Raw genomic sequence first — 24,886 nt, forward strand, 5'->3', positions numbered from 1 at the left:
TGAATACCCTTTATTTCTTTTTCTTGCATGATTGCTCTGGCTAGAACTTCCAGTACTATATTGAATAGGAGTAGTGAGAGAGGGCATCCTTGTCTAGTGCCAGATTTCAAAGGGAATGCTTCCAGTTTTTCCCCATTCAGTATGATATTGGCTATTGGTTTGTTGTAAATAGCTTTTATTATTTTGAGATACATTCCATCAATACTTAGTTAATTGAGGGTTTTTAGCATAAAGGACTGTTGAATTTTGTCAAAGGCCTTCTCTGCATCTATTGAGGTAATCACGTGGTTTTTGTATTTGGTTCTGTTTATGTGGTGAATTATGTTTATAGACTTGTGTAGGTTGAACCAGCCTTGCATCCCTGGGATGAATCCTACTTGATCGTGGTGCATAAGCTTTTTGATGTGCTGTTGCAATCAGTTTGCCAGTATTTTATTGAAGATTTTTGCATCTATGTTCATCATGGATATTGGCCTGAAATTTTCTTTTCTTGCTGAGCCTCTGCTGGGTTTTGGTATCAGGATGATGTTGTTCTCATAAAATGATTTGGGAAGGATTCCCTCTTTTTGGATTGTTTGGAATAATTTCAGAAGGAATGGTACCAGCGCCTCTTTGTATGTCTGATAGAATTCGGCTGTGAACCCATCTGGACCTGGGCTTTTTTTGGGTGATGGGCTCTTAATTGCTGCCTCAACTTCAGACCTTGTTATTGGTCTATTTAGGGTTTCGACTTCTTCCTGGTTTAGGCTTGGAAGGATGCAAGTGTCCAGGAATTTGTCCATTTCTTCCAGGTTTACTACTTTATGTGCGTAGAGTTGTTTGTAATAATCTTTGATGATGGTTTGAATTTCTGTGGAATCTGTGGTGATATCCCCTTTATCATTTTTTATTGCATCTATTTGATTATTCTCTGTTTTCTCTTTATTAATCTGGCTAGTGGTCTATTTTGTTGATCTTTTCAAAAAACCAGCTTCTGGATTTATTGATTTTTTGAAGGGTTTTTTGTGTCTCTATATCCTTCAGTTCTGCTCTGATCTTAGTTATTTCCTGTCTTCTGCTAGGTTTTGAGTTTTTTTGATCTTGCTCCTCTAGCTCTTTCAATTTTGATGATAGGGTGTCAATTTTAGATCCCTCCTTGCTTCTCTTGTTGGCATTTATTGCTATGTATTTTCCTCTAAAAACTGCTTTAAATGTGTCCCAGAGATTCTGGTATGTTGTTTCTTTGTTCTTGTTGGTTTCAAAGAACATCTTTATTTCTGCCTTCATTTCATTGTTTATCCCGTCAACATTCAAGAGCCACTTGTTCAGTTTCCATGAAGCTGTGCAGTTCTGAGTTAGTTTCTGAATTCTAAGTTCTAACTTGATGGCACTGTGGTCTGGTACTGTTTGTTATGATTTCTGTTCTTTTGCATTTGCTGAGGAGTGATTTACTTCCAATTATGTGGTCAATTTTAGAGTAGGTGAGATGTGATGCTGAGAAGAATGTATATTCTGTGGATTTGGGGTGGAGAGTTCTGTAAATGTCTATTAGGTTTGCTTGGTGCAGGTCTGAGTTCAAGTCCTGGATATCCTTGTTTATTTTTTTGTGTCATTGATCTGTCTAATATTGACAGTAGGGTGTTAAAGTCTCCCAATATTATTGTGTGGGAGTCTAAGTCTCTTTGCATGCCATTAAGAATTTGCCTTATGTATCTGGGTGCTCCTGTATTGGGTGCATATGTATTTAGGATCGTTAGCTCTTCTTGTTGCATTGATCCTTTTACCATTATGAAATGTCCTTCTTTGTTTCTTTTGTCTTTGTTGGGTTAAAGTCTATTTTATCAGAGATGAGAATTGCAACTCCTGCTTTTTTTTTGCTCTCCATTTGCTTGGTAAATCTTCCTCCATCTCTTTATTTTGAGCCTTTGTGTATCTTTGCATGTGAGATGCATTTCCTGGATACAGCACACTGATGGGTTTTGGCTTTTTATCCAATTTACCAGTCTGTGTCTTTTGATTGGGACATTTAGCTCATTTACATTTAGGGTTAATATTGTTATGTGTGAATTTGATACTGCCATTTTGATGCTAGCTGGCTGTTTTGCCCGTTAGTTGATGCAGTTTCTTCATTGTGTTGATGCTCTTTACCATTTGGTGTGTTTTTGGAGTGGCTGGTACTGGTTGTTCCTTTCTATGTTTAGTGCCTCTTTCAGGAGCTCTTGTAAAGCAGGCCTGGTGGTGATGAAATCTCTGAGTACTTGCTTGTTTGCAAAGGATTTTATTTTTCCTTCACATTTGAAGCTTAGTTTGGCTGGATAAGAAATTCTGGGTTGAAAGTTCTTTTCTTTAAGGATGTTGAATATTGGCCCCCACTCTCTTCTGGTTTGTAGGTTTTCTACTGAGAGATCCACTGTGAGTCTGATGGGCTTCCCTTTGTGGGTAACCCGACCTTTCTCTCTGGCTGCCCTTAGCATTTTCTTCTTCATTTCAACCCTGGTGATTCTGACGATTATGTGTCATGGGGTTGCTCTTCTTGAGGAATGTCTTTGTGGGGTTGTCTGTACTTCCTGGACTTGAATATTGGCCTGCCTTGCTAGGCTGGGGAAGTTTTCTTGGATAATATCCTGAAGAGTATTTTCCAGCTTGGATTCATTCTCTCCGTTACATTCAGGTACACCTGTCAAATGTAGATTAGGTCTTTTCACATAATCTCATATTTCTTGGAGGCTTTGTTCATTCCTTTTTTCTCTAATCTTGCCTTCTCGTTTTATTTCATTAAATCGATCTTTGACCTCTGATATCCTTTCTTCTGCTTGGTCAATTCAGGTGTTGAAACTTATGCATGCCTTGCAAAGTTCTCATGTTGTGTTTTTCAGCTCCATCAATTCACTTATTATATTCCTCTCTAAGTTGTCTATTCTCGTTAGCATTTCGTCAAATCTTTTTTCAAGGTTCTTAGTTTCTTTCCATTGGGTTAGAACATGTTTTAGCTCACAGAAGTTTCTTATTACCCACCTTCTGAAGCCTGATTCTGTCAAGTAATCACACTCATTCTACATCCAGCCTGGTTCCCTTGCTGGTGAGGAGTTCTGATCCCTTGTAGGATGAGAGGCATTCTGGATTCGGGTGTTTTCATCCTTTTTGTGCTGGCTTCTTCCCATCTTTGTGGATTTATCCACCTGTCGTCTTTGTAGTTGTTGACTTTCAGATTGAGTCTCTGAGTGGACGTCCAGTTTGTTGATGATGAAGGTATTTCTTTCTGTTTCTTAGTTTTCCTTCTAGCAGTCTGGCCCCTCTGCTGTAGGACTGCTGAGGTCCACTCCAGGCCCTGCTTGCCTGGGGATCACCTTCAGCGGTCTCTGCATTTTCACTGGGAGCTGCAATCCTGCGCTGCTCCTAATTGGCCATCTTGGATCCTTGTTTAATTTTTAAGTAATAAATGATAATTGCATATATTAATAGGGTACAATATTGCATTTTGGTGCATGTATACATTTTGAGTTGATCATATCAGAGTAATTAGCGTATCCATCATCTCAAATGTTTTTCCTTTCTTTATAGTGAGAACATTTAAAATCTTCTCTTTTTTAGCTGTTTTGAAATATACAACACATTCATATTAATTATAGTCACCTTGCTGTTTAATAGAACACCTGAGCTTATTCCTCCTATCTAACTGTAACTCTGTACCTGTTGACCAATGTCACCCTTTATTTGGCCCACCTCCACCTGCCAGCCTCTGGTAATCACCATTCTAATCTTTACTTCTGTTTTTTTGTGATGGAGTCTGACTCTGTTGCCCAGGCTGGAGTGCAGCGGCACGATCTTGGCTCACTGCAACCTCTGCCTCCTGAGTAGCTGGGACTGAAGATGTATGTCACCATGCCTGGCTAATTTTTGTATTTTTTAGTAGAGATGGGGTTTCACCATATCTGCCAGGCTGGTCTCTAACTCCTTACCTCACCTCATGATCCACCTGACTTGGCCTCCCAAAGTGCTGGGATTACATGCATACGCCACAGTGCCCAGCCTCTAATCTCTACTTCTATGGGTTCAACTTTTTATGATTCTGCGTAGAAGTGTGATCATATGTGATATTTGTCTCTCTGTGCCTGGCTTATTTAACTAACATGATATCTTCCAAATTCATCCATGCTGTCATAAATATTAAAAACTGTCATAAATAAGATTATTTCTTCCTTTTTAAAAGACTGAATAACTTTTCATTATACATATATGCCACATTTAAAAATCCATTACTTTATTGGTGGACACAAGTTGTTTCTGTAACTTGGCTACTGTCAATAGCACTGCAATAAACAGGGAAGTATAGACATCTCTTCTATATACTGACTTCACTTCCTTTGGGTATATACTGGTAGTGAAATTGCTGGATCATCTGATAGTTTTATTTTTAGGTTTTTGAGGAATCTCCATAATGTTTTCTCAAATGACTATGCTAATTTACATACCCAAGGTTCACTTTTTTCCACATCTTTGTCAACACTTGTTATGTTTTTATATTTTTGATAATAATAATAGCCAGTCTAAGAGTTGTGATTGATATCTCATTGTGGTTTAAATTTGCATTTCTCTGATAATTAAATTTGTTGGGTATTTAAAAAATATATCTGTTGGCCATTTGTATGTCTTCTTTTGAAAACTGTCTACTCAAATCTTTTGCCCATTTTATTTATTTATTTATTTTTGGATACAGGGTTTTGCTCTGTTACCTAGGCTGGAGTGTAGTGATGGGATCATGCTTCACTGTAGCCTTTAGCTCCTGGGTTCAAGGAATTCTCCCACCTTAATCCCTTAAGTATCTGGGACTACAGGTACATGTCACGAGGCCTGGATAATTTTTAAATATTTTGTAGAGATGTGATCTCCTTATATTGCCCAGGCTGGTCTTGAACTTTTGGGCTCAGGCAGTCCACCCACCTTGGTCTCCCAAAGTGCTGGGATTATAGGCATGAGCCATTGCACTCAACTGCTTTGCTCATTTTAAATAGAATTGTTTATTTTCTTGTTAGTGAGTCATTTGAGTTCCTATATATTTTGGCTATTATCCCCTTAGCTTATGTCTAATTTGCAAATATTTTCTCCTAATCTGTGGATTGTCTCTTGACTCTATGACTTATTTCCTTTGCTGTGCAGAAGCTTTTTAGGTTGTCAGAATCTCCTTTGTCTAGTTTTGCTTTTGTTGCCTGTGCTTTTAGGATCATATCCAAGAAATCATTGCCTAGACCAATGTCATAGAGTTTTACTCTATGATTTCTTCTAGTAGTTTTTAGTTTAAGGTCTTATGCTTAAGGCTTTAATTCATTTTGAGTTAATTCTTGTATAAGGTGTGAGATTAGGGTTCTCTTTTATTCTTTTGCATATGAACATCCATTTTCCCAACACTTTTTGCTGAAGAGTGCTTTCCCCATTGTATGTTCTTGGCACCTTTGTAAAAAATCAATTGACTATAGATGTGTGGGCTTATTTCAGGGTTCTCTATCCTCTTCCTTTAATCAGTGTGTCTGTTTTTATGCTAATGCTGTGCTGTTTGGCTTACTATAGCTTTGTAACATATTTTACAATTCAATAGTGTGATTCCTCTAGCTTTATTATTATTATTATTTTTTTGTTAAGACTGCTTTGGCTATTTGGGGTCTTTTGTGGTTCCATACAAATTTTAATATTGTTTTTTTTCTGTTTCTTTGAAGAATGAGATGCAAATTTTGATAGGGATTGCGTTGAAGCTCCATATAGCTTTGGGTAGTATGGAAATTTTACTGCTATCAGTTTTTCCAATCCATGAACATGGCATATCTTTGCATTTATTGTGTCATTTTCAATTTCTTTTATCAATGATTTGCAGTTTTTAGTATATAGGTCTTTCTTGGTTAAATTTATGCCTATTTTATTTTTTGATACTACTATAAATGAATTGTGCTCTTAATTTCTCTTTCAGACAGTTTGTTGTTAGTGTCTAGAAATGCCACTGATATTTGCATGTTGATTTTGTATCCTTCAAGTTTATTGAATTCGTCAGGCCTAGCCCTTTTGTACTGAAGTTTTTAGGATTTTCTACATATAATATTATGTCATCAGGAAACATACAACTTCACTTCATCCTTTCCTATATGAATACATCCTTTCCTGTATGAATATTCCTATATGAATATTTTCTTTCTTTAGTCTAATTGATCTGATTAGGACTTCCAGTACTCTGTTAAACAGAAATGGTCAGGGGGCATTCTTGTCTGTTTCTGATCTTACAAGAAAAGCTTTTAGCTTTTCATCTTTAAATATGATGTTAGCTGTGGGCTTGTCATATATAACCTTTAATGTCACATAGAACATTCTGTATTACTGGAGGTCATTTATATGTTATATGTTATATTAAAGGAACATTCATCAACATTGATCCTGTATTACCAGAGGTCAATTATTAAAATATAGTATTGTAAAGCAAATACTTCCTGTGGAGTATTTTTTTCTTTTGTGTGTCATTGTCAGAAATAGTGGAATAAAATAATGCATTTTGCCAGAAGATAAAAATTTTAAGTTGTAAGCTAGAATCAAAATGATAAAGGGCTGCTGCTTTTCTTTGTTTTATAGTCATTTGCAATAATTTTTTTGCCTGAAGAAAAATGGTAATGGAAGTGTTTTGTGATTAGGGATTTTATTTGAGAAGTCAGTCACTGTATATGCTATGTACTTTGCTTAGATTAGCCATGATCACTAAACTTTTTAAAAAAGCAAATCATGCCTGATGTCAAAGAAATATCTATTAGTTCATCATAAACATAAATGAATGAAAGAAAGAATTAATAAGTCAGGGCCATCAGGGTGGTAATAGAATATTTATGGCCTCTCTACAAAGCTGCTGTCTGTGACCTATGAGTGTACAGCATGGAAGACATTCTTCCTCTGTGAGATGCCATTCGTCCTTATACTACCTCTGTTGGGTCCACTCTCTTTCTGTGATAATTATACCAGTGGATCTAAGAGTGGGCTTGGCAGTAGAATCATCTGGGTGATTTAAAAAGGTATAGATATTTCAGTATTGATGACAGGATTCCTGCATCAGGATCCCTATGGGATGAGCTTTGCAGGGGATCCTGAAGCAGTATCCTAGCAGCTGATTATTGGTTCAAATGTGGACATTGGGACCTGATAAATTGCTCAGGCATCAGAGGTTGACTAAGCAGGCTTCAAATTTGGACCTCCTATTTATCAGTTGTGGGACACTGACAGTGAATTTGAAATTCTTTAAAATTCAATCTGTCTTATCTGTAAAACAGAGTAAACAAATTTAGTTCAAGGTGTTGATATGATGATTGAGTGTAATAACCTGCATACTAATTTCCTGGGCCATGGCCTGGCACATTGAAGGCACTGTATATGTGCAGCTAAAACAATAATCATTATATTTATGTAAAATCCACAAATATTTAAAGCTGTATTTGACAGATTAATAATATCAACATTATGATGATAATATCAGTCTGAATCATGGACAATATATAGACCAAATACTGACTTTTACTACTATTTGAATCTCCGTTTCTATGCTCAGTTCTCAAAAGTCTATGGCCCTGTGTTCACTGTGTATTTTGGCCTGAAGCCCATTGTGGTGTTGCATGGATATGAAGCAGTGAAGGAGGCCCTGATTGATCATGGAGAGGAGTTTTCTGGAAGAGGCAGTTTTCCAGTGGCTGAAAAAGTTAATAAAGGACTTGGTAAATGTGGATAAATGTGCATGTATCATGCGTATCTGTACATGTGTATGTATTGGGCAGTGGTTATAGGGACGGGGAGGATGGAAAACAGAGTTTTGAAGGGCTCCTGGGACAGAATTTGACCCATCCATATGGCTGCCAAGTGTCAGCTCCCTTCTTGTTTGGAGTTTCCCTCCAACTTTCTGTTTTCTGTTCTGTTAGGAATCCTTTTCAGCAATGGAAAGAGATGGAAGGAGATCCGGCGTTTCTCCCTCATGACTCTGCGGAATTTTGGGATGGGGAAAAGGAGCATTGAGGACCGTGTTCAGGAGGAAGCCCGCTGCCTTGTGGAGGAGTTGAGAAAAACCAATGGTGCATGACTTTTTTTTTTTTCCTGAAAAATGTTTTCTAAAATTTATTTTAATTTATTTTTAAATTGATACATAACCTTTATATGTATTTCTGGGGTACATGTAATATTTTGTTACATGCACAGAATGTGTAATGATCAAGTTAGGGTGTTTAGCCTATGTATCACTTTGAATATTTATCATTTCTATGTGTTGAGAACATTTCTAGCTATCTTGAAGTACACAATACTCTGACATTAACAAACTGCTGTCTTCTCTAATGACATCCCTGGAAACCTTCTAGGGGCGTCCAGGTCCTTTATTATAGGCAGTGGTTGTCAGTCCTCATGTGGAGGGGGGAGGTTTGAAGCAAAGAGCCAAAGCAGCTTTTGTGCACCTATGCTTGTGTGTGTACACAATGACTGTGCATACAGTGTGAATATAAAAGGCTCATTGAATTTTATTCTGTTCCAGACTTCATTTGTTTTCAAATCATTACAGCATGAATTTAGAAGGTTTCGTCTCATTTTTTCAAATTATTAAAGAGCAATGTTTTCCCATAGTGTAGTTGTGGATTATCTATTCTAGAACATTTCACCAGGGAATACTTGTCACACAGACAGAGTGGGAATGATGTCTTTACATCTTTTGAGCATGAAACAACTGACATATACTTTCATTTGGTTGGTCTATATCTGTTAGTCAGCCTCACTAACATGTCTGGGGATTTCTTCTAAGGTCTTTGTCTGCAATTTCTACCATAATGATCCTTATCTATGCTTTTAAGAGACTAGGCATTTTTAGTGTAGCTTTTATCAATTTTAATTTCCCTGTTAATTAAGAAGTAATTAAAATGATCAGCTGGAGTTATTTAATGTTACTATTTACTGTAATGTTTTATGTATTTTAAGAAAATATATGCTATAGCATAATCTTTCAGTTTAATCAAATATCAAGTTATAAAATATTTATTTGTTTGTTTTTTGAGATGGAGTCTTGCTCTGTTACCCAGGCTAGAGTGCAGTGGCACGATCTCACCTTACTGCAACATCTGCCTCCTGAAGTCAAGCAATAATCCTGCCTCAGCCTCCTGAGTAGCTAGAATTACAGGTGCCCGCCACCACTCCCAGCTAATTATTGTATTTTTAACAGAGATGGGGTTTCACCATCTTGGCCAGGCTAGTCTCAAACTCCTGACCTCGTGATCCACCCCTCAGCCTCCCAAAATGCTGGGATTACAGGAATGAGCCTCCGTGCCCGGCCTAAAATGTTTATTTAAGTAAATTTTAACTATTATTAATAAATCTTTATCCTACCCTCCCTAGTTGTAAATTAGCTCTGTGTTCAGCTTTTTAAATGTTTTCCTTAGTCTTTGTGTATTAGTCATGTTTTTTTATTTTCTATGTTTTTATGATGCTTTGACATCTTGGGGACTTTGTGGTCCTGGAAGGGACTGTCCCTCCCAAAGTCAGACAGTTCCTAAAGATAGCAAATATCTTGTCCACAGTATGTCTTTGATTTACAAAGCAAACTCTCCAGAGCCCAGAGCCCCATCCACCTTCTTTATCAAACTCTTATACATGAATGCAATATAGTTGTCCCTCCTTATAAGTAAGTCATTGGTTCTAGGACTCCTCTTGGATACTAAAATCCACATATGCTCAAGTCCCTTGTAAATGGCATAATATTTGCCACGTATTAGAGAATATTGACAATATTATTTATAATATTTGACAATATTAGAGAATGTCATCAAGAAAAATGTCTGTACATGTTCTATACAGATGCTTTTTTTTGTTCTGAATATTTTTCATTTGGGGTTAGTTGAATTCATGATACACCATGGATACAGACTGCTGACTGTATTCTCCTTGTCCTAAATCATTACATGACTAGTATGGGACAACTATGGCCCACTGCTGTATCTCAGAGCCCACAGAAACTGTTTGAACTCTATTCCCAGACTTACTCAGTCTACCCACCCTATCTTACTCATTTCTTCCTGTGAAAACCCCATTGAAGGCTCAGCCTCATGGGTTCTTTTTGCTCTTGCTGTCTCCTGACCAAGACTGGTACTTCCCGTGTGGCTGCCCCTATAGGATCCAGCCCTTTAGGGTCCTGTGAGCTCCTCTCTACTTGTGCGGAGAGGAGAAACTGTGGAAATAAAGACACAAGACACAGAGATCAAGAGAAAGAGGGTTTGGGCCCAGGGGTCCACTGCCAACCAAAGCACAGAGTCTGGCAGTGGCCTCAAGTGTCTGGACACTCTGACTTTTATTGAGTACAAAGCAGGGTAGTTAGGGCAAGCCACTGGTGGTCAGTGATAGAGTCAAGTAAATCATGTGTCTTGGAGATAAATGCCCAGGACTTTCAAGTAGCTGAGGCGAGGGAAGGAGCATAAAGCATCGGCACTTTTTTCATACTTGTCAAGAAATTACAAAGACATTAAGATTTATGTTATTTTTACTGATTCTATCTTCCAAGAGAAAGAGGAACCAGGTGCAGAAGCGGAACATGAAAGTAGACATGGAATGTGAACGCTGAAGCATAGCATCACATAGAGACAATTAAGCCCCAGATGTCTGTGGGCTTCCCTGATAGCCATCAGGCCTACTACAAGAGCTTGGGGGAGCAGAGTTTTCTCTTAACTCCTCAGAGGAAGGAGACATCTCGGACATCTCCTTCCATAGCTTGCTAATCAGTGGGCACTTTCCCAGTGCTGGCACTGCTGCATAGCCAAGGTGCCCTCCAGCAGCCATTACATGGGCATGACAGACAGCTTAGAGCATCTTGCCTTAGGGTCACTTCTTTTCACAATGTCACCTTAGGTGCACACTTTGCAACTTGAGAAACATTAGCAAAATTAAAAGGTTATACTGAGTATCTATATCTAGGTATCTATATCTATGATGGTTTATGAATAATTATGTGATTATATTTGTAATTTTTTTTCTATTTCATTATTTATATGGAAAGAGGCTGAGGCTTCAGACCCTTGCCTCAGCACTTGTGGGGTCTCCCACCTACCTGCCCCCCTACATCCTCAACATGGTGTGGAGTGTCCCTCCTCTAGGAACTGTGAGCAATGAACTATCTTTTCAAGGGCAGTCTGTTTCAGGGCAACCTGATCTGTTGACCTCACCATATCTAAATAGAAACAAAATCCTCAATGAATTTTAAAACAATTGGATTTGGGATTAAAAGTTTATTTTTCCTCTCCCCATCCCAGTTGGATTCACCAATAAAGTACTTGTCACAGCGAGTCTGATTTTCAGCTTGGATTAGTTTAGCACCATTCCTCTTGGTACTGTCCTCATGATTGTGAGTGAGTTCTCGTGAAATCTGGTTGTTTAAAAGTGTGTAGCACCTCTCACCTCCCTCTTTTGCTTCAGCTTTTGCCACATGAGTGCAAACTCCTGCTTTGCCTTCCACTATGCTTGTAAGCTTCCAGAACCTCCCCAGATGCCCCCATCATGCTTCCTGTACAGCCTGCAGAACTGTGAGCCAACTAAACCTCTTTTCTTATAAATTACTTAGTCTCAGGTATTTTTTAATAGCAATGCAAGAACGACCTAACACACTACCCCAAGTGAAGTGAAAGGAAAGATCGGAAACCAGATTTTCACTATAAGTATCTTGTGGATGTGCACACACACACACACACACACACACACACACACACACACAGAGAGAGAGAGAGAGAGAAATCTCAAACTGATAATCTCAAATTATCCCCTGCCTTCCAGGCTAGAATAAAAGAATTTCTGAAAGCTTAGTGTCCTGGCATGTTTCAGCTGAAAAGAAGCCTGGCATAGGAGCAGTTAAATAAACAGGGTCCTATTATTTAATTTCCCATCATTACCGCACAGTATTTTTGTTCAAGTCACTCTTAATTACATTTATAATACTCTCAAATGTAAAGTTTATTGATGATTTGGTTACAACAATTTTATTTAAAAACTCTCACAAATAACCAATTTTCTCTATATTAATTTATTTATTTGTAAAATGATGGAATTACCTAAATGATGATCAAATTTATAATGACATAAGGTATTTTTTTGATTGCTAGATAGAACAATAACCTAGGATTCTATAAGAGGTCAGGCTTTGCTCAAATAAATTGAAGATAGGGCCTGGTGATAATAGACACCACTATTTAGAGTAGAAAACTCTTTTTTTTTTTCTTTCAATATTGAAATAAGGAGATAAAAGGAGTCCATTTATCATTTTAACTTCTTCTATCTGCCCTATCTGTAATTTAAGTTTGAAATGAAAGTTTCTTATTTACTTTAATTTTAGGCAAACCAATCAATCTTCTTATTTGTGTTAGTTTTTATCTTGTATAACATAGATGGCTTTTGCTTTTTTACATTTGTTCCATCAACCTGAACTTCCCCATACCCTTTCTTTCTTTAGTCTCCCCCTCTGCTGGTTCTACACACAGTTCCTGTAAATATTCATTATATATAAGAGGTTTTCAGGTTCCTATTTTCTCCCTTCCTATATCAATTAATTGTTTATAAGCTTTCCAGATAGATGTTATTTTGCACTGAAAACTTGAATTATTAGGTGCTTTTAAATGTGGCCTCTTCAAATTTTTTCTTTTTCTCTTCAAAATAACAGGCATCTTGGGTCAGAATTGTGTAAAAAAAAAAAAAAAGGCAGTGAATTAAATGCAGTATTTGAAAAATCATTATTAAAAAAGCTAGGATGGAATGATTAATTCAGTTTTAAGGGAAAAGTGATGTATTAAATTTAAATATGCTGTAGTTTCTGTTGATAAGAGAATATCTAGGTAGATACTGCTTTAGAGTTTCTAAAATTACCTTTTTCTGTTACTAGAGACAAAGTGTTTTATATGTTCTTTTTAATGGTAATTTAAAATATTTCCAATCCTTTAGCCTCACCCTGTGATCCCACTTTCATCCTGGGCTGTGCTCCCTGCAATGTGATCTGCTCTGTTGTTTTCCAGAAGCGATTTGATTATAAAGATCAGAGATTTCTTAACTTGATGGAAAAGTTCAATGAAAACCTCAGGCTTCTGAGCTCCCCATGGATCCAGGTGAGATCAAGAGCTTCTATTCCTGAGATATAATTTATGTTATTTTATCAGACAGTCCAAATTATTTTTTAGTTTTTTAAATTATACTTTAAGTTGTGGAATACATGTGCATAACATGCAGGTTTGTTACATAAGGATACATGTGCTATGGTGGTTTGCTACACCAATCAACTACATTAGGTATTTCTCCTAATGCTGTCCCTTTTCTTGCCCCCAACCCCCTGGCAGGCCGTAGTGTATGATGTTCCCCTCCCTGTGTCCATGTGTTCTCATTATTCGACTCCCACTTATGAGTGAGACCATATGGTGTTTGATTTTCTGTTCCTGTTAGCTTGCTGAGAATGATGATTTCCAGCTTCATCCATGTCTCTGCAAAGGACATGAACTCATTCTTTTTTATGGCTGCATAGTATCCCATGGTGTATATGTGCCACATTTTCTTTATCCAGTCTAACATTGGTGGGCATTGGGGTTGGTTCCACTATTGTGAATAGTGCTGCAATAAGCATATGTGTGCATGTTTCTTTATAGCAGAATGATTTGTAATCTTTTGGGTATATGCCCAGTAATGGGATTGCTGGGTCAAATGGTATTTCTGGTTTTAGATCCTTGAGGAATTGCCACACTGTCTTTCACAATGGTTGCACTAATTTTTTTTTTTTTTTTTTTTTTGAGACGGAGTTTTGCTCTTGTTACCCAAGCTGGAGTGCAATGGCGCGATCTCGGCTCACCGCAACCTTCGCCTCCTGGGTTCAGGCAATTCTCCTACGTCAGCCTCCTGAGTAGCTGGGATTACAGGCACACGCCACCATGCCCAGCTAATTTTTAGTATTTTTAGTAGAGACGGGGTTTCACCATGTTGACCAGGATGGTCTCGATCTCTTGACCTCATGATCCGCCCGCCTCGGCCTTCCAAAGTGCTGGGATTACAGGCTTGAGCCACCACGCCCGGCCGGTTGCACTAATTTACACTCCTACCAACAGTGTAAAAACCTTCCTGTTTCGCCCTCCTCTGCGCGGCTGCAGCTCGGGCCTTGGGCCTGACCCAGCCACCATGGCTTCGGAAGAGCTACAGAAAGACCTAGAAGAGGTAAAGGTGTTGCTGGAAAAGGCTACTAGGAAAAGAATACGAGATGCCCTTACAGCTGAAAAATCCAAGATTGAGACAGAAATCAAGAACAAGATGCAACAGAAATCACAGAAGAAAGCAGAGCTTCTTGACAGTGAAAAGCCAGCTGCTGTGGTTGCTCCCATTACAACAGGCTATACAGTGAAAATCAGTAATTACGGATGGGATCAGTCAGATAAGTTTGTGAAAATCTACGTTACCTTAACTGGAGTTCATCAAGTTCCCACTGAGAATGTGCAGGTGCATTTCACAGAGAGGTCATTTGATCTTTTGGTAAAGAATCTAAATGGGAAGAGTTACTCCATGATTGTGAACAATCTCTTGAAACCCATCTCAGTGGAAGGCAGTTCCAAAAAAGTCAAGACTGACACAGTTCTGATCTTATGTAGAAAGAAAGTGGAAAACACAAGGTGGGATTACTTGACTCAGGTTGAAAAAGAGTGCAAAGAAAAAGAGAAGCCCTCCTATGACACTGAAACAGATCCTAGTGAGGGATTGATGAATGTTCTAAAGAAAATATATGAGGATGGAGATGATGATATGAAGCGAACCATTAATAAAGCCTGGGTGGAATCGAGAGAGAAGCAAGCCAAAGGAGATACAGAATTTTGAGACTTTAAAGGCCTTTTTGGGAACTGTGATGTGATGTGGGAATACTGATGTTCCCAATAAGGGAGTATTGGTGAGCTGCGTATATAAATTTGACAAATAGCTATTTACATAGCCTTCTAAGTAAAGGCAGTAAATTCTCCATTTCCTACTGGAGGATTTATTTAAATAAAATATGCTTATTAAACACAACTGCAAATGGTCATCTTGTTCAAGGAAGGGTTATAGTGCATTGTCTTGTGAAACATAAAAAGCAAGTCTTGCCCAATTAAAAGGCTACACTATTGTATTTCTGTTCACCTAAGAATCGGAAAACAAAAGTATTTGCTTGCCTATAAGTTAATGACATCAGCTTCCACCAATGTAAAAACTGAGTAAAACCTGAATTTTTGCATAAAATGCAAATCTGTGCCTGTGCTTGAAGGTTGTAGAACACCTGACCCCTTATTACCAGCTTAAGCGATGTATATGCCATGTATTACCGTGCACTAATTGTATCACAAATGTTTCTAGATTTAAATGTATTTGTTAACAAATGTACAATAGAAACCAAACCTAAACATGACAGTAGACAAACATCTTTGTATGGTACCAGTTAGTTTTGCCATGGATCAGATGGTTTATAAAAGTAATAACCATAAAAAAAAAAAAAAACCTTCCTGTTTCTCCACATCCTCTTCAGCATCTGTTGTTTTCTGACTTTTTAAGGATCAGCATTCTAACTGGTATGAGAGGGTATCTCATTGTGGTTTCAATTTGCATTTCTGTAATGATCAGCAATGTGCTTTTTTTCATATGTTTCTTGGCCACATAAATGTCTTCTTTTGAGAAGTGTCTGTTCATATCCTTTGCCCACTTTTCGATGGGGTTTCTTTTTCTTGTAAATTTGTTTAAGTTCTTTTTACATTCTGGATATTAGCCCTTTATCAGATGGAGAGATTGTAAAAATTTTCTCCCATTCTGTAAGTTGTCTGTTCACTCTGATGATAGTTTCTTTTGCGGTGCAGAAGCTGTTTAGTTTAACTAGATCCCATTTGTCAATTTTGGTTTTTGTTGCAATTGTTTTGGTGTTTTAGTCATGAAGTCTTTGCCCATGCCTATGTCCTGAATAGTATTGCCTAGGTTTTCTTCTAGGGTTTATATGGTTTTAGGTCTTACATTTAAATGTTTAATCCATCTTGAGGTAATTTTTTAATAAGGTGTAAGGAAGGGGTCCAGTTTCAGTTTTCTGCAAATGGCTAGCCAGTTTTCCCAACACCATTTATGAAATAGAGTATCCTTTCCCCATTGCTTGTTTTTGTCAGATTTTTCAAAGATCAGATGGTTGTAGATGTGGTGCATTATTTTTGAGGCCTCTGTTCTGTTCTGTTGGCCTATATATCTGTTTTGGTACCAATACCATGCTGTTTTGGTTACTGTAGCCTTGTAGTATAGTTTGAAGTCAGGTAGCATGATGCCTCCAGCTTTGTTCTTTTTGCTTAGGCTTGTCTTGGCTATATGGGCTCCTTTTTGGTTCCATATGAAATTTAAAGTAGGTTTTTCTAATTCTGTGAAAAAAGTTAATGGCAGCTTGATGGGAATAGCATTGAATCTGTAAATTACTTTGGGCAGTATGGCCATTTCATGATACTGATTCTTCCTGGATTTATTGATTTTTTTTGAAGGGTTTTTCGTGTCTCTTATCTTCTTCAGTTCTGCTCTGGTCTTAGTTATTTCTTGTCTTCTGCTAGCTTTTGAAATTGTTTGCTCTTGCTTCTCTAGTTCTTTTAATTGTGAAGTTAGGGTGTCGATTTTAGATCTTTCCCACTTTCTTTTGTGGGCATTTGGTGCTGTAAATTTTCCTTTAAACACTGCTTTAGCTGTGTCCTAGAGAATCTGGTATGTTGTGTCCTTGTTCTCATTGGTTTCAAAGAACTTATTTATTTCTGCCTTAATTATGTTATTTGCCCAGTAGTCATTCAGGAGCACATTGTTTGGTTTCCATGTAGTTGTGCAGTTTTGAGTGCGTTTCTTAATCCTTAGTTCTAATTTGATTGTACTGTGGTCTGAGAGACTTTTTTATGATTTCCATTCTTTTGCATTTACTGAGGAGTGTTTTACATTCAGTTATGTAGTCAATTTTAGAATAAGTGTGATGTGATGCTGAGAAGAATATATATTCTGTTGACTTGGGGTAGAGAATTCTATAGATGTCATTAGGTCCACTTGGTCCAGAACTGAGTTCAAGTTCTAAATATCCTTGTTAATTTTCTGTCTTGTTGATCTGTCTATTATTGACAGTGGGGTTTTAAAGTCTTCCACTGTTATTGTGTGGTAGTCTAAGTCTCTTTGTAGGTCTCTGTCTTTATGAATCTGGGTGCTCCTATATTGGGTGCATATATATTTAAGATGGTTAGTTCTTCTTGTTGCATTGATCCCTTTACCATTATGTTGATCCCTTTACCATTATGTAATGTCATTCTTTTCCCTTTTTGACCTTTGTTTGTTTATAGTCTGTTTTATCATAGACTAGGATTGCAACCCCTTCTTTTTTTTTTTTTCTTTCCACTTGCTTGGCAAATCTTCTTCCATCCTTTTATTTTGAGCCTATATATGTCTTTGCACGTGAGATGGGTTTCCTGAATACAGCACACCAGTGGGTCTTGACTCTATCCAATTTGCCAGTCTGTGTCTTTTGATTGGGGCATTTAGCCCATTTACATTTAAGGTTAATATTGTTTTGTGTGAATTTGATCCTGTCATTATGATGCTAGCTGGTTATTTTGCCCATTAGTTGATTCAGTTTCTTCAGAGTGTTGATGGCCTTTACAATTTGGTATGTTTTTGCAGTGGCTGGTTCCAGTTTTTTCTTTCCATATTTAGTGCTTTCTTCAGGAACGCTTATAAGGCAGGCCTGGTGGTGAAGCTTATGAAGCTTATTTTAGCTGGATATGAAATTCTGGGTTGAAAACTCTTTTCTTCAAGAATGCCGAATATTGTCCCCCACTGTCTTCTGGCTTGTAGGGTATCTGCAGAGACATCCACTGTTAGTCTGATGGGCTTTCCTTTGTGGATAACCTGACCTTTCTCTCTGATGGCCCTTAACATTTTTTCCTTCATTTCAACCCTGGTGAATCTGACAATTATGTGTCTTGGGGTTGCTCTTCTTGAGGAGTATTTTTGTGGTGTTCTCTGTATTTCCTGAATTTGAATGTTGGCATGTCTTGCTAGGTTGGGGAAGTTCTGGATAATATCCTAAAGAGTGTTTTCCAACTTGGCTTAATTCTCCACGTGACTTTCAGGTATGCCAATCCAATGTAGGCTTGGTCTTTTCACATAGTCCTATATTTCTTGGAGGCTTTGTTCCCTCCTTTCATTCTATTTTCTCTAATCTCATCTTCACACTTTATTTCATTAAATTGATCTTGAATCTCTGATATCCTTTCTTCTGCTTGATTGATTCAGCTATGGATACTTGTGTATGCTTCACAAAGTTCTTGTGCTATGTTTTACAGCCCCATCAGATCATTTATCTTCCTTTCTAAACTGGTTATTCTAGTTAGAAATTCCTCTAACCTTTTATCAAGGTTTTTAGCTTCATTGCATTGGGTTAGAACATCCTCTTTTAGCTTGGAGTAGTTTGTTATTACCCACCTTCTGAAGCCTACTTCTCTCAATTTGTCAAACTCATTCTCTGTCCAGTTTTGTTCCCTTGTTTGCGAGAGTTATGATCCTTTGGAAAAGAAGAGGCATTCTGGTTTTTTGAATTTTCAGCCTTTTCGCACTGGTTTTTCCTCATCTTTGTGGATTTATCTACCTTTGGTCTTTGATGTTGGTAACCTTCAGATGGCATTTTTGCGTGGTCATCATCTTTGTTGATGTTGATGCTATTGCTTTCTGTTTGTTAGTTTTTCTTCTAACAGGCCCCTCTTCTGTAGGTCTGCTAGAGTTTGCTGGGGGTCCACTCCAGACCCTGTTTGCCTGGGTATTACCAGCAGAGGCTGCAGAACAGCAAATATTCCTGCCTGTTCATTCCTTTGGAGCTTTATCCCAAAGGGGAACATACCAGATGCCATCTGAAACTTTCCTGTATGAGATGTTTGTTGACCCCTGTTGGGAGGCATCTCCTTGTTACAAGACTTGGGGGCAGTCTCCTTAGCAGAGCTTGAGGAGGCAGTCAGTCCCTTAACAGATCTTGAGCACTGTGCTGAGAGATCTGCTGCTCTCTTCAGAGCTGGCAGGAAGGAATGTTTAAGTCTGCTGAAGCTGCACCCACAGCCAACCCTTTCCCCAGGTGTTCTGTCCCAGGGAGATAGGGGTTTTATCTATAAGCCCCCGACCGAGGCTGCTGCCTTTTTTTCAGAGATGCCCTGCCTAGAGAGGTGGAGTTTAGAGAGACAGTCTGGCTACAGGGGCTTGTGGTGCTGTGGTGGGCTCCACTCAGTCTGAATTTCCTGAGGCATTGTTTACACTGTGAGGGGTAAATCACCTACTCAAGCCTCAGTAATGGAGGACACCCTTCCCCACATCAAGTTCCAGCATCCCAGGTCTATTTCAGACTGCTGTGCTGGTAGCGAGAATTTCAAGCCAGTGGATCTTAGCTTTCTGGGCTCCATGGGGATGGGATCCACTGAGCAAGACCACTTGGCTTCCTGGCTTCAGCCCCCTTTCCAGGGGAGTGAATGGTTCTGTCTTGCTGGGGTTCCAGGCACCACTGGGGTACCAAACAACAACAACAACAACAACAACTGCTACTACTACTACTACTACTCCTGCAGTACCTTGGTGTCTGCCCAAACAGCCACCCAGTTTTGTGCTTGAAACCTAAGGTCCTGGTGGTGTAGGCACCTGAGGAAATCTCCTAGTCTATGAGTTTTGAAGACCATGGGAAAAGCATAGTATCTGGGCTGGATAGCACTGCCCCTCATGACGCAGTCCCTCACAGCTTCCCTTGGCTAGGGGAGGAAGTTCCTCAACTTCTTGTGCTTCCCAGGTGAGGTGATGCCCCACCCTGCTTCTGCTTGCCCTCCATGGTCTGCACCTACTCCCTAACCAGTCCCAATGAGATGATCCAGGCACCTCAGTTGGAAATGCAGAAAACACTTGCCTTCTGCACTGGTCTCAATGGGAGCTGCTGACTGGAGCTCTTCCTATTCAGCCATCTTGCCCCAATCCCAGTCCAAAATTTTGTATGGACCAAGCTGTGAAGTGAATGTTTGAAAACTAGAAATTATGTATAATCTTTTGTGGTAACTCTGGAAATCAGAATCTTTCCTCTCTTTAGGGTTTTTTGTTGCCTGCTATAGTTTTTTTTTTTTCCCCCTTCTGAAGGCTGTAGCTTTCTTTGACTTTTCTGAACTATTTTTGCAAAGTCTGTATTCTTTGTCATGTGTGGTTTCTGAAGTCTTCTTTTTAGCTTATGTTCAGCTAGTTTTGATGGAAATTTTCTTGAATGTGAAGAGGCAGAAAAGAGACATATAAAAATATATTTATATGTATTTATATGTATAAATAAAGAAAGATGGAAGGAAGGAAGGAAAGAAACGAAGGAAGGAAGCAAGGAAGGAAGCTCTTTCAGATTGGCTGGAGCACTCCTTTTCATAGCCTTCACTTGCTGCTTAAGCTGAGTCTGGATATCAGCCAGAGGTGAAAGTCTAGCACCTTCTCACATTTTTTTGTTGTTGTTGTTAGCCTGTCCTGCTCTGGGCATGTTGATAGCTTTCTAAATTTCTTAGTGTATATAGGCACTTTTGAATGCCCCAGTTTTCCAAAGAAACTATCTCCCAGCTTTTATTCTTAGGGTTTTTGTGCTCTACTGTGTGCCTCAACTATAATCATTTGTCCCAGGTAGCTTTGGGTTGTTCATTTGTCTTAGAAGGCTTTTGAGGAATGTCCATTGCTTTTCCATCCTGAGTGAATTTTGAATCAGGTGAAAAAAAGGTAAGTGCCTCATATTAGCCCATGATAGTTATCAGACAGGTAAGACAGAGAAACAGAATTCTTTGCAAATAAGATCTTCTGTGGTCCCTTTAGAACCAGAAACTAGGGTCCTCCACTGGGAATAGGGCTGCTCTTGACAAGACCACTGCCAAGCTGATGAGGGAGGTGGGACAAGGGCAAATAAACATACCACAAAGCTTACATATACATCATGGAATACTATGCAGCCATAAAAATGAATGAGATCAATTCCTTTGCAGGGACATGGATGGAGCTAGAAGCCATGATCATAAGCAAACGAATACAGGAGCAGAAAACCAAATACCTCATGTTCTCACTTATAAGTGGGAGCTGAACAATGAGAATACTTGGACACAGGGAGGGGAACAACATACACTCGGGCCTGTTTGGGGTTGCAGGGAGGGAGAGCATTAGGAAAAATAGCTAATATATGTGGGGCTTAATACCTAGATGATGAGTTTATAGGTGCAGCAAACCACCATGGCACATGTTTAACAAACCTGCACATCCTGCACATGTACCCTGGAACTTAAAATAAAGATAAAAATAAACACAGAGCTTTTCTACTATTTTTAAGTCGCCTTTTTTTTTTTTTTTTTTTTTTTTTTTTGATTCAGCTTTTCCTTGCTTGCTGTGAACCTTTGACTGCTTTCTAGAGTTCTGTCAAAATTGATTCTGACTTTTTTGTTTGAATTTTGGGTGTTTTTATGGAGTGGTGGGCCTGTGGATCTGTCTATTGTGGCATTTTTGCTGGCATTACTCTGTGAAGTCAGTGGTTGAACACCACAGCTTGTCCATATCTTAGCATGGTGGCATTAACATCTGGGAAAGATAGATGATTTCTTTATTTTACAGACAAGAAAAGAAATGCCCGAATATAGAGTTGGAATTCAACCCCATTAGCTTGTGTTTTTTCCACTAAACCGCCAAACCCAGTTTCTGGCAGTAATTTGGTGACTACCCAAGAGCACACACTCAATGGAAATCCAAGTCCCTTGTTGAAAAGTTGGCATTACTCACAGGCTTTTCCTCTAATCAACATCTAGAGACCTCTTCATGACATTATTTGGCAAAACGGGAGAAGTTTGGGAGCACAGATGCTTCCAGGAAGCTCTGACTAGGATAAGGGTGTTTAATGCTTCAGCAAGGTAATTAAGGTTAAGATGACAAAATGATGGGGTTTTGGGTGTACGAACCACTAAAAAAAATTACAGTTTTGCCCTGTGCTGAGTTAGCATGTCCTGAAGTCTGTCTTTAGAGTTTAAAATAATTGTGTGTTATCTTTACTCACAGAAGTATCTTAACTACTCTGGTGTATGGGTACTTATTCATAAAATGCTGAATTACGTTTTATGGTATCTTTTTACCCCTCCCAGTTATAAAAGAGTGATTTTATTTCTGAGGCTGCCTGCCAGGAGTAGAAATAGCAGGGAGTGGCTTTGTGAACTATTTCATGTTGTTCAAACTTCCTTTACCTCTGTTTTTATCTGTAAAATGGGAATTAAAGCAATTCATAGCATTTTATATTTCAAGACTGCAGAGAAGAATTAATGTAAAAAATGAGGTAATTGACATGAGAATATTTTAATATTCTGAAAACAATATATGAGTATAGGAAGTTATCATCTTTGATCCCTTGTTCAGAATTTTCTCTGTAAAGTCTTTCTATCAGTATAGAGGATTACTTTGTATGTACAATCAAATGCTCCTCTTAAAGAGGGAGACAATTTTTAAAAATTCACTCCAGTTTTAAACCAGCAGTTGACTTATGGTATATGTCTTCATTACATGTGTTTAATTTAATTAATTTTTAAAAATTCTTTAAGGTCTGCAATAATTTCCCGGCTCTCATCGATTATCTTCCAGGAAGTCACAACAAAGTTCTTAAAAATTTTGCTTATGTTAAAAGTTATGTTTTGGAGAGAATAAAAGAACATCAAGAATCCCTGGATGTGAACAATCCTCGGGACTTTATTGATTGTTTCCTGATCAAAATGGAACAGGTAAAATGTTATTTGTTTGCCTGTATCTTGTGGTTTGCTGATTTCATTGATTAGTTCTATACTGATTGCTTATGTGGTGAGGCAAGAAACACTTAAGCACTTTAAGTACACATTATGTGTATGGATCTGGCAAAGCACCATGGTGGATTTAGAATTGAATTGTTAAACAATTAGAATATGTCAGCACTATTTTTAGGTACTAATAATTTATCTGAGGAAAGACAGAATGCATACCTCAGATGAAATGGAAATACAAATAAGTTAGAAAATTAAAAATATAGAGCCATAAATTGAAGGTCAACATGGTCATATCACACAGCATATGGGAAAGTGAGATGGAAGGGTTTAACCTAGGTGGGCCTATTGCATGTCCTGATGTTTGGTGTAAATTTTAAAATATTTACAGTGATCAATGGGGCAGTCAATTTTTTGGTGGGTAGAACAGCTTGCTGAGAGGTTCAGAGGTGTGTGGTGGCAAAGAGATGGAGAAGGGAGGCCTAAACTGAATGGAACCAAAAGTAAATTTGGACAAATATGGAATTGGAGGTGTCTGTAACCTGCAGACCTGAATACTGGCATGCAAAGTTTTGATTTGATCAGGTATATGTGTGAGCCCTAACAAGAGTGGGATGCAGATAATTACTAGAGAAATTAATCCTAGGAGTTGTGTAGAAACATATGTACAATGAGAATGGAGGTCAAAGACTTGCTATAAGACTTTTCATATCTTTGAAGTGAAGCTTGTTGAAAGTGTGGGCTACATAAACAGATTCTGAAATAAAATCAAGTTGTCCCTTTTGTCATATTGCCAAAAATCTATAGATATTAGTTTCAGTTAGAGGATCAGATGGGAGCCAAATGATTGGGGCTGTGTGGGAAATTTCAGTAATAAAACCGGATATTCTCTTTGATAACTTTAATTGAGGAGGGAAAGATTCAGATTGTGAATTTTAATAGTGGTAGGGTCAATTTGGAAACTGTGTGAGAAGGGTAATATAGATGCCCTCAGGACACCTATATAGGTGCAAAGTACTCTTTGAACTGAGAAGAGGCCCAATCCAGAACAAACTGAAAACAGTTGACTCTAGAGAAGAAAATACTTCCTCTGAGGCCACCATTATTTTATTGAACTATTTCATAGCAGTGGGTGGAAATGCAGAATCAGTCAGTAGGTGAAAATGGCACAGAGACAAAGAGGCTAATGAAGGTGATGAAATTGCCCATATAATGTCAGCAGGACTGCTGAAATAGTGTGCTCTAGATGGAGTGAAGTGAAGATGAGATAGTTTGAGGAAACTGGTGAAGGGAAGAAGCAAATTATTCCTACTCCCCACCTTCTCAGCTGCTAGGTCAATGGTTCTGGTCTGATTAATTTGATAATCTCATTAAAATATGGATACTTTACCAGAAAAATGAACCTATATAAGTTCTCCAGTTTTGTACACATTTAGAGGGGTTTCCTTAATGCTATGAAGCCTCTTTGTTAATTCCAGGTTAAGGAGAATTGTAAAATCTCTGGTATTTCAGTGACCAGTGGCTATGTCTTCATTACTACATTTAAAAAGTGCCTTGTTCCTTTTTAGAATCTACCTTATTTTTATAACATTTTTATTGAGTTTAATTCATATATTATACCCTCATACATTTTAAATACAATTCAATAGTTTTAGTATTTTTCACAGAGCTGTGCAGCCACCACCACAATCAATTTCACAACATTTCCATCACTCCAAAAAGGCAACCATATGCTTAACAGTCACCCCATACTGGGGGCGGCTCTAGGCAACACTAAAATGCTTTCTGTCTCTATAGATTTGCTATTCTAAACATTTCATGTAAATGAAATTACACAGTACACTGATTTTTCAAATTCACTTAAACAGAAGGGAATATTAGTGTTGATTTATAAGTGCTTTACTCTCCTTCCTGGCCTTGGTGTAATTTTGAGTTGATAAGCTTAGAAAACTGTGTAAAGTTGTTACCAATGGACATGATTACCTTTGTCTACCAAGTACAACTGTTGAGAGGGTCAGGTTTGTCTTAGTGCAGTTGGTTACATATCAGGTCATGTGGAAATTATAACCGCCTTATTAAATTAA

General features: G+C 38.2%; 1 protein-coding gene and 1 pseudogene across 9 annotated transcripts in view; both read left to right on the plus strand.

Annotated features, from left to right (window-relative positions):
• CYP2C18 (cytochrome P450 family 2 subfamily C member 18) overlaps positions 1-24,886 on the plus strand; it is a 109,493-nt gene that overhangs the window by 52,414 nt on the left and 32,193 nt on the right. For all 9 annotated transcript variants that reach the window (XM_074382611.1, XM_074382612.1, XM_074382616.1 and 6 more), the window contains 4 exons: positions 7,550-7,712; positions 7,914-8,063; positions 12,946-13,106; positions 22,611-22,787. In XM_074382611.1, coding sequence (XP_074238712.1) covers positions 7,550-7,712; positions 7,914-8,063; positions 12,946-13,106; positions 22,611-22,787 — 651 coding nt within the window. The remainder of the gene's footprint in view (positions 1-7,549; positions 7,713-7,913; positions 8,064-12,945; positions 13,107-22,610; positions 22,788-24,886) is intronic.
• Positions 14,074-21,388, plus strand: LOC120362517 (calcyclin-binding protein pseudogene; annotated as a pseudogene).

The sequence above is a fragment of the Saimiri boliviensis genome, chromosome 12 (assembly GCF_048565385.1).
Source record: "Saimiri boliviensis isolate mSaiBol1 chromosome 12, mSaiBol1.pri, whole genome shotgun sequence".
Lineage (NCBI taxonomy): Eukaryota > Metazoa > Chordata > Mammalia > Primates > Cebidae > Saimiri > Saimiri boliviensis.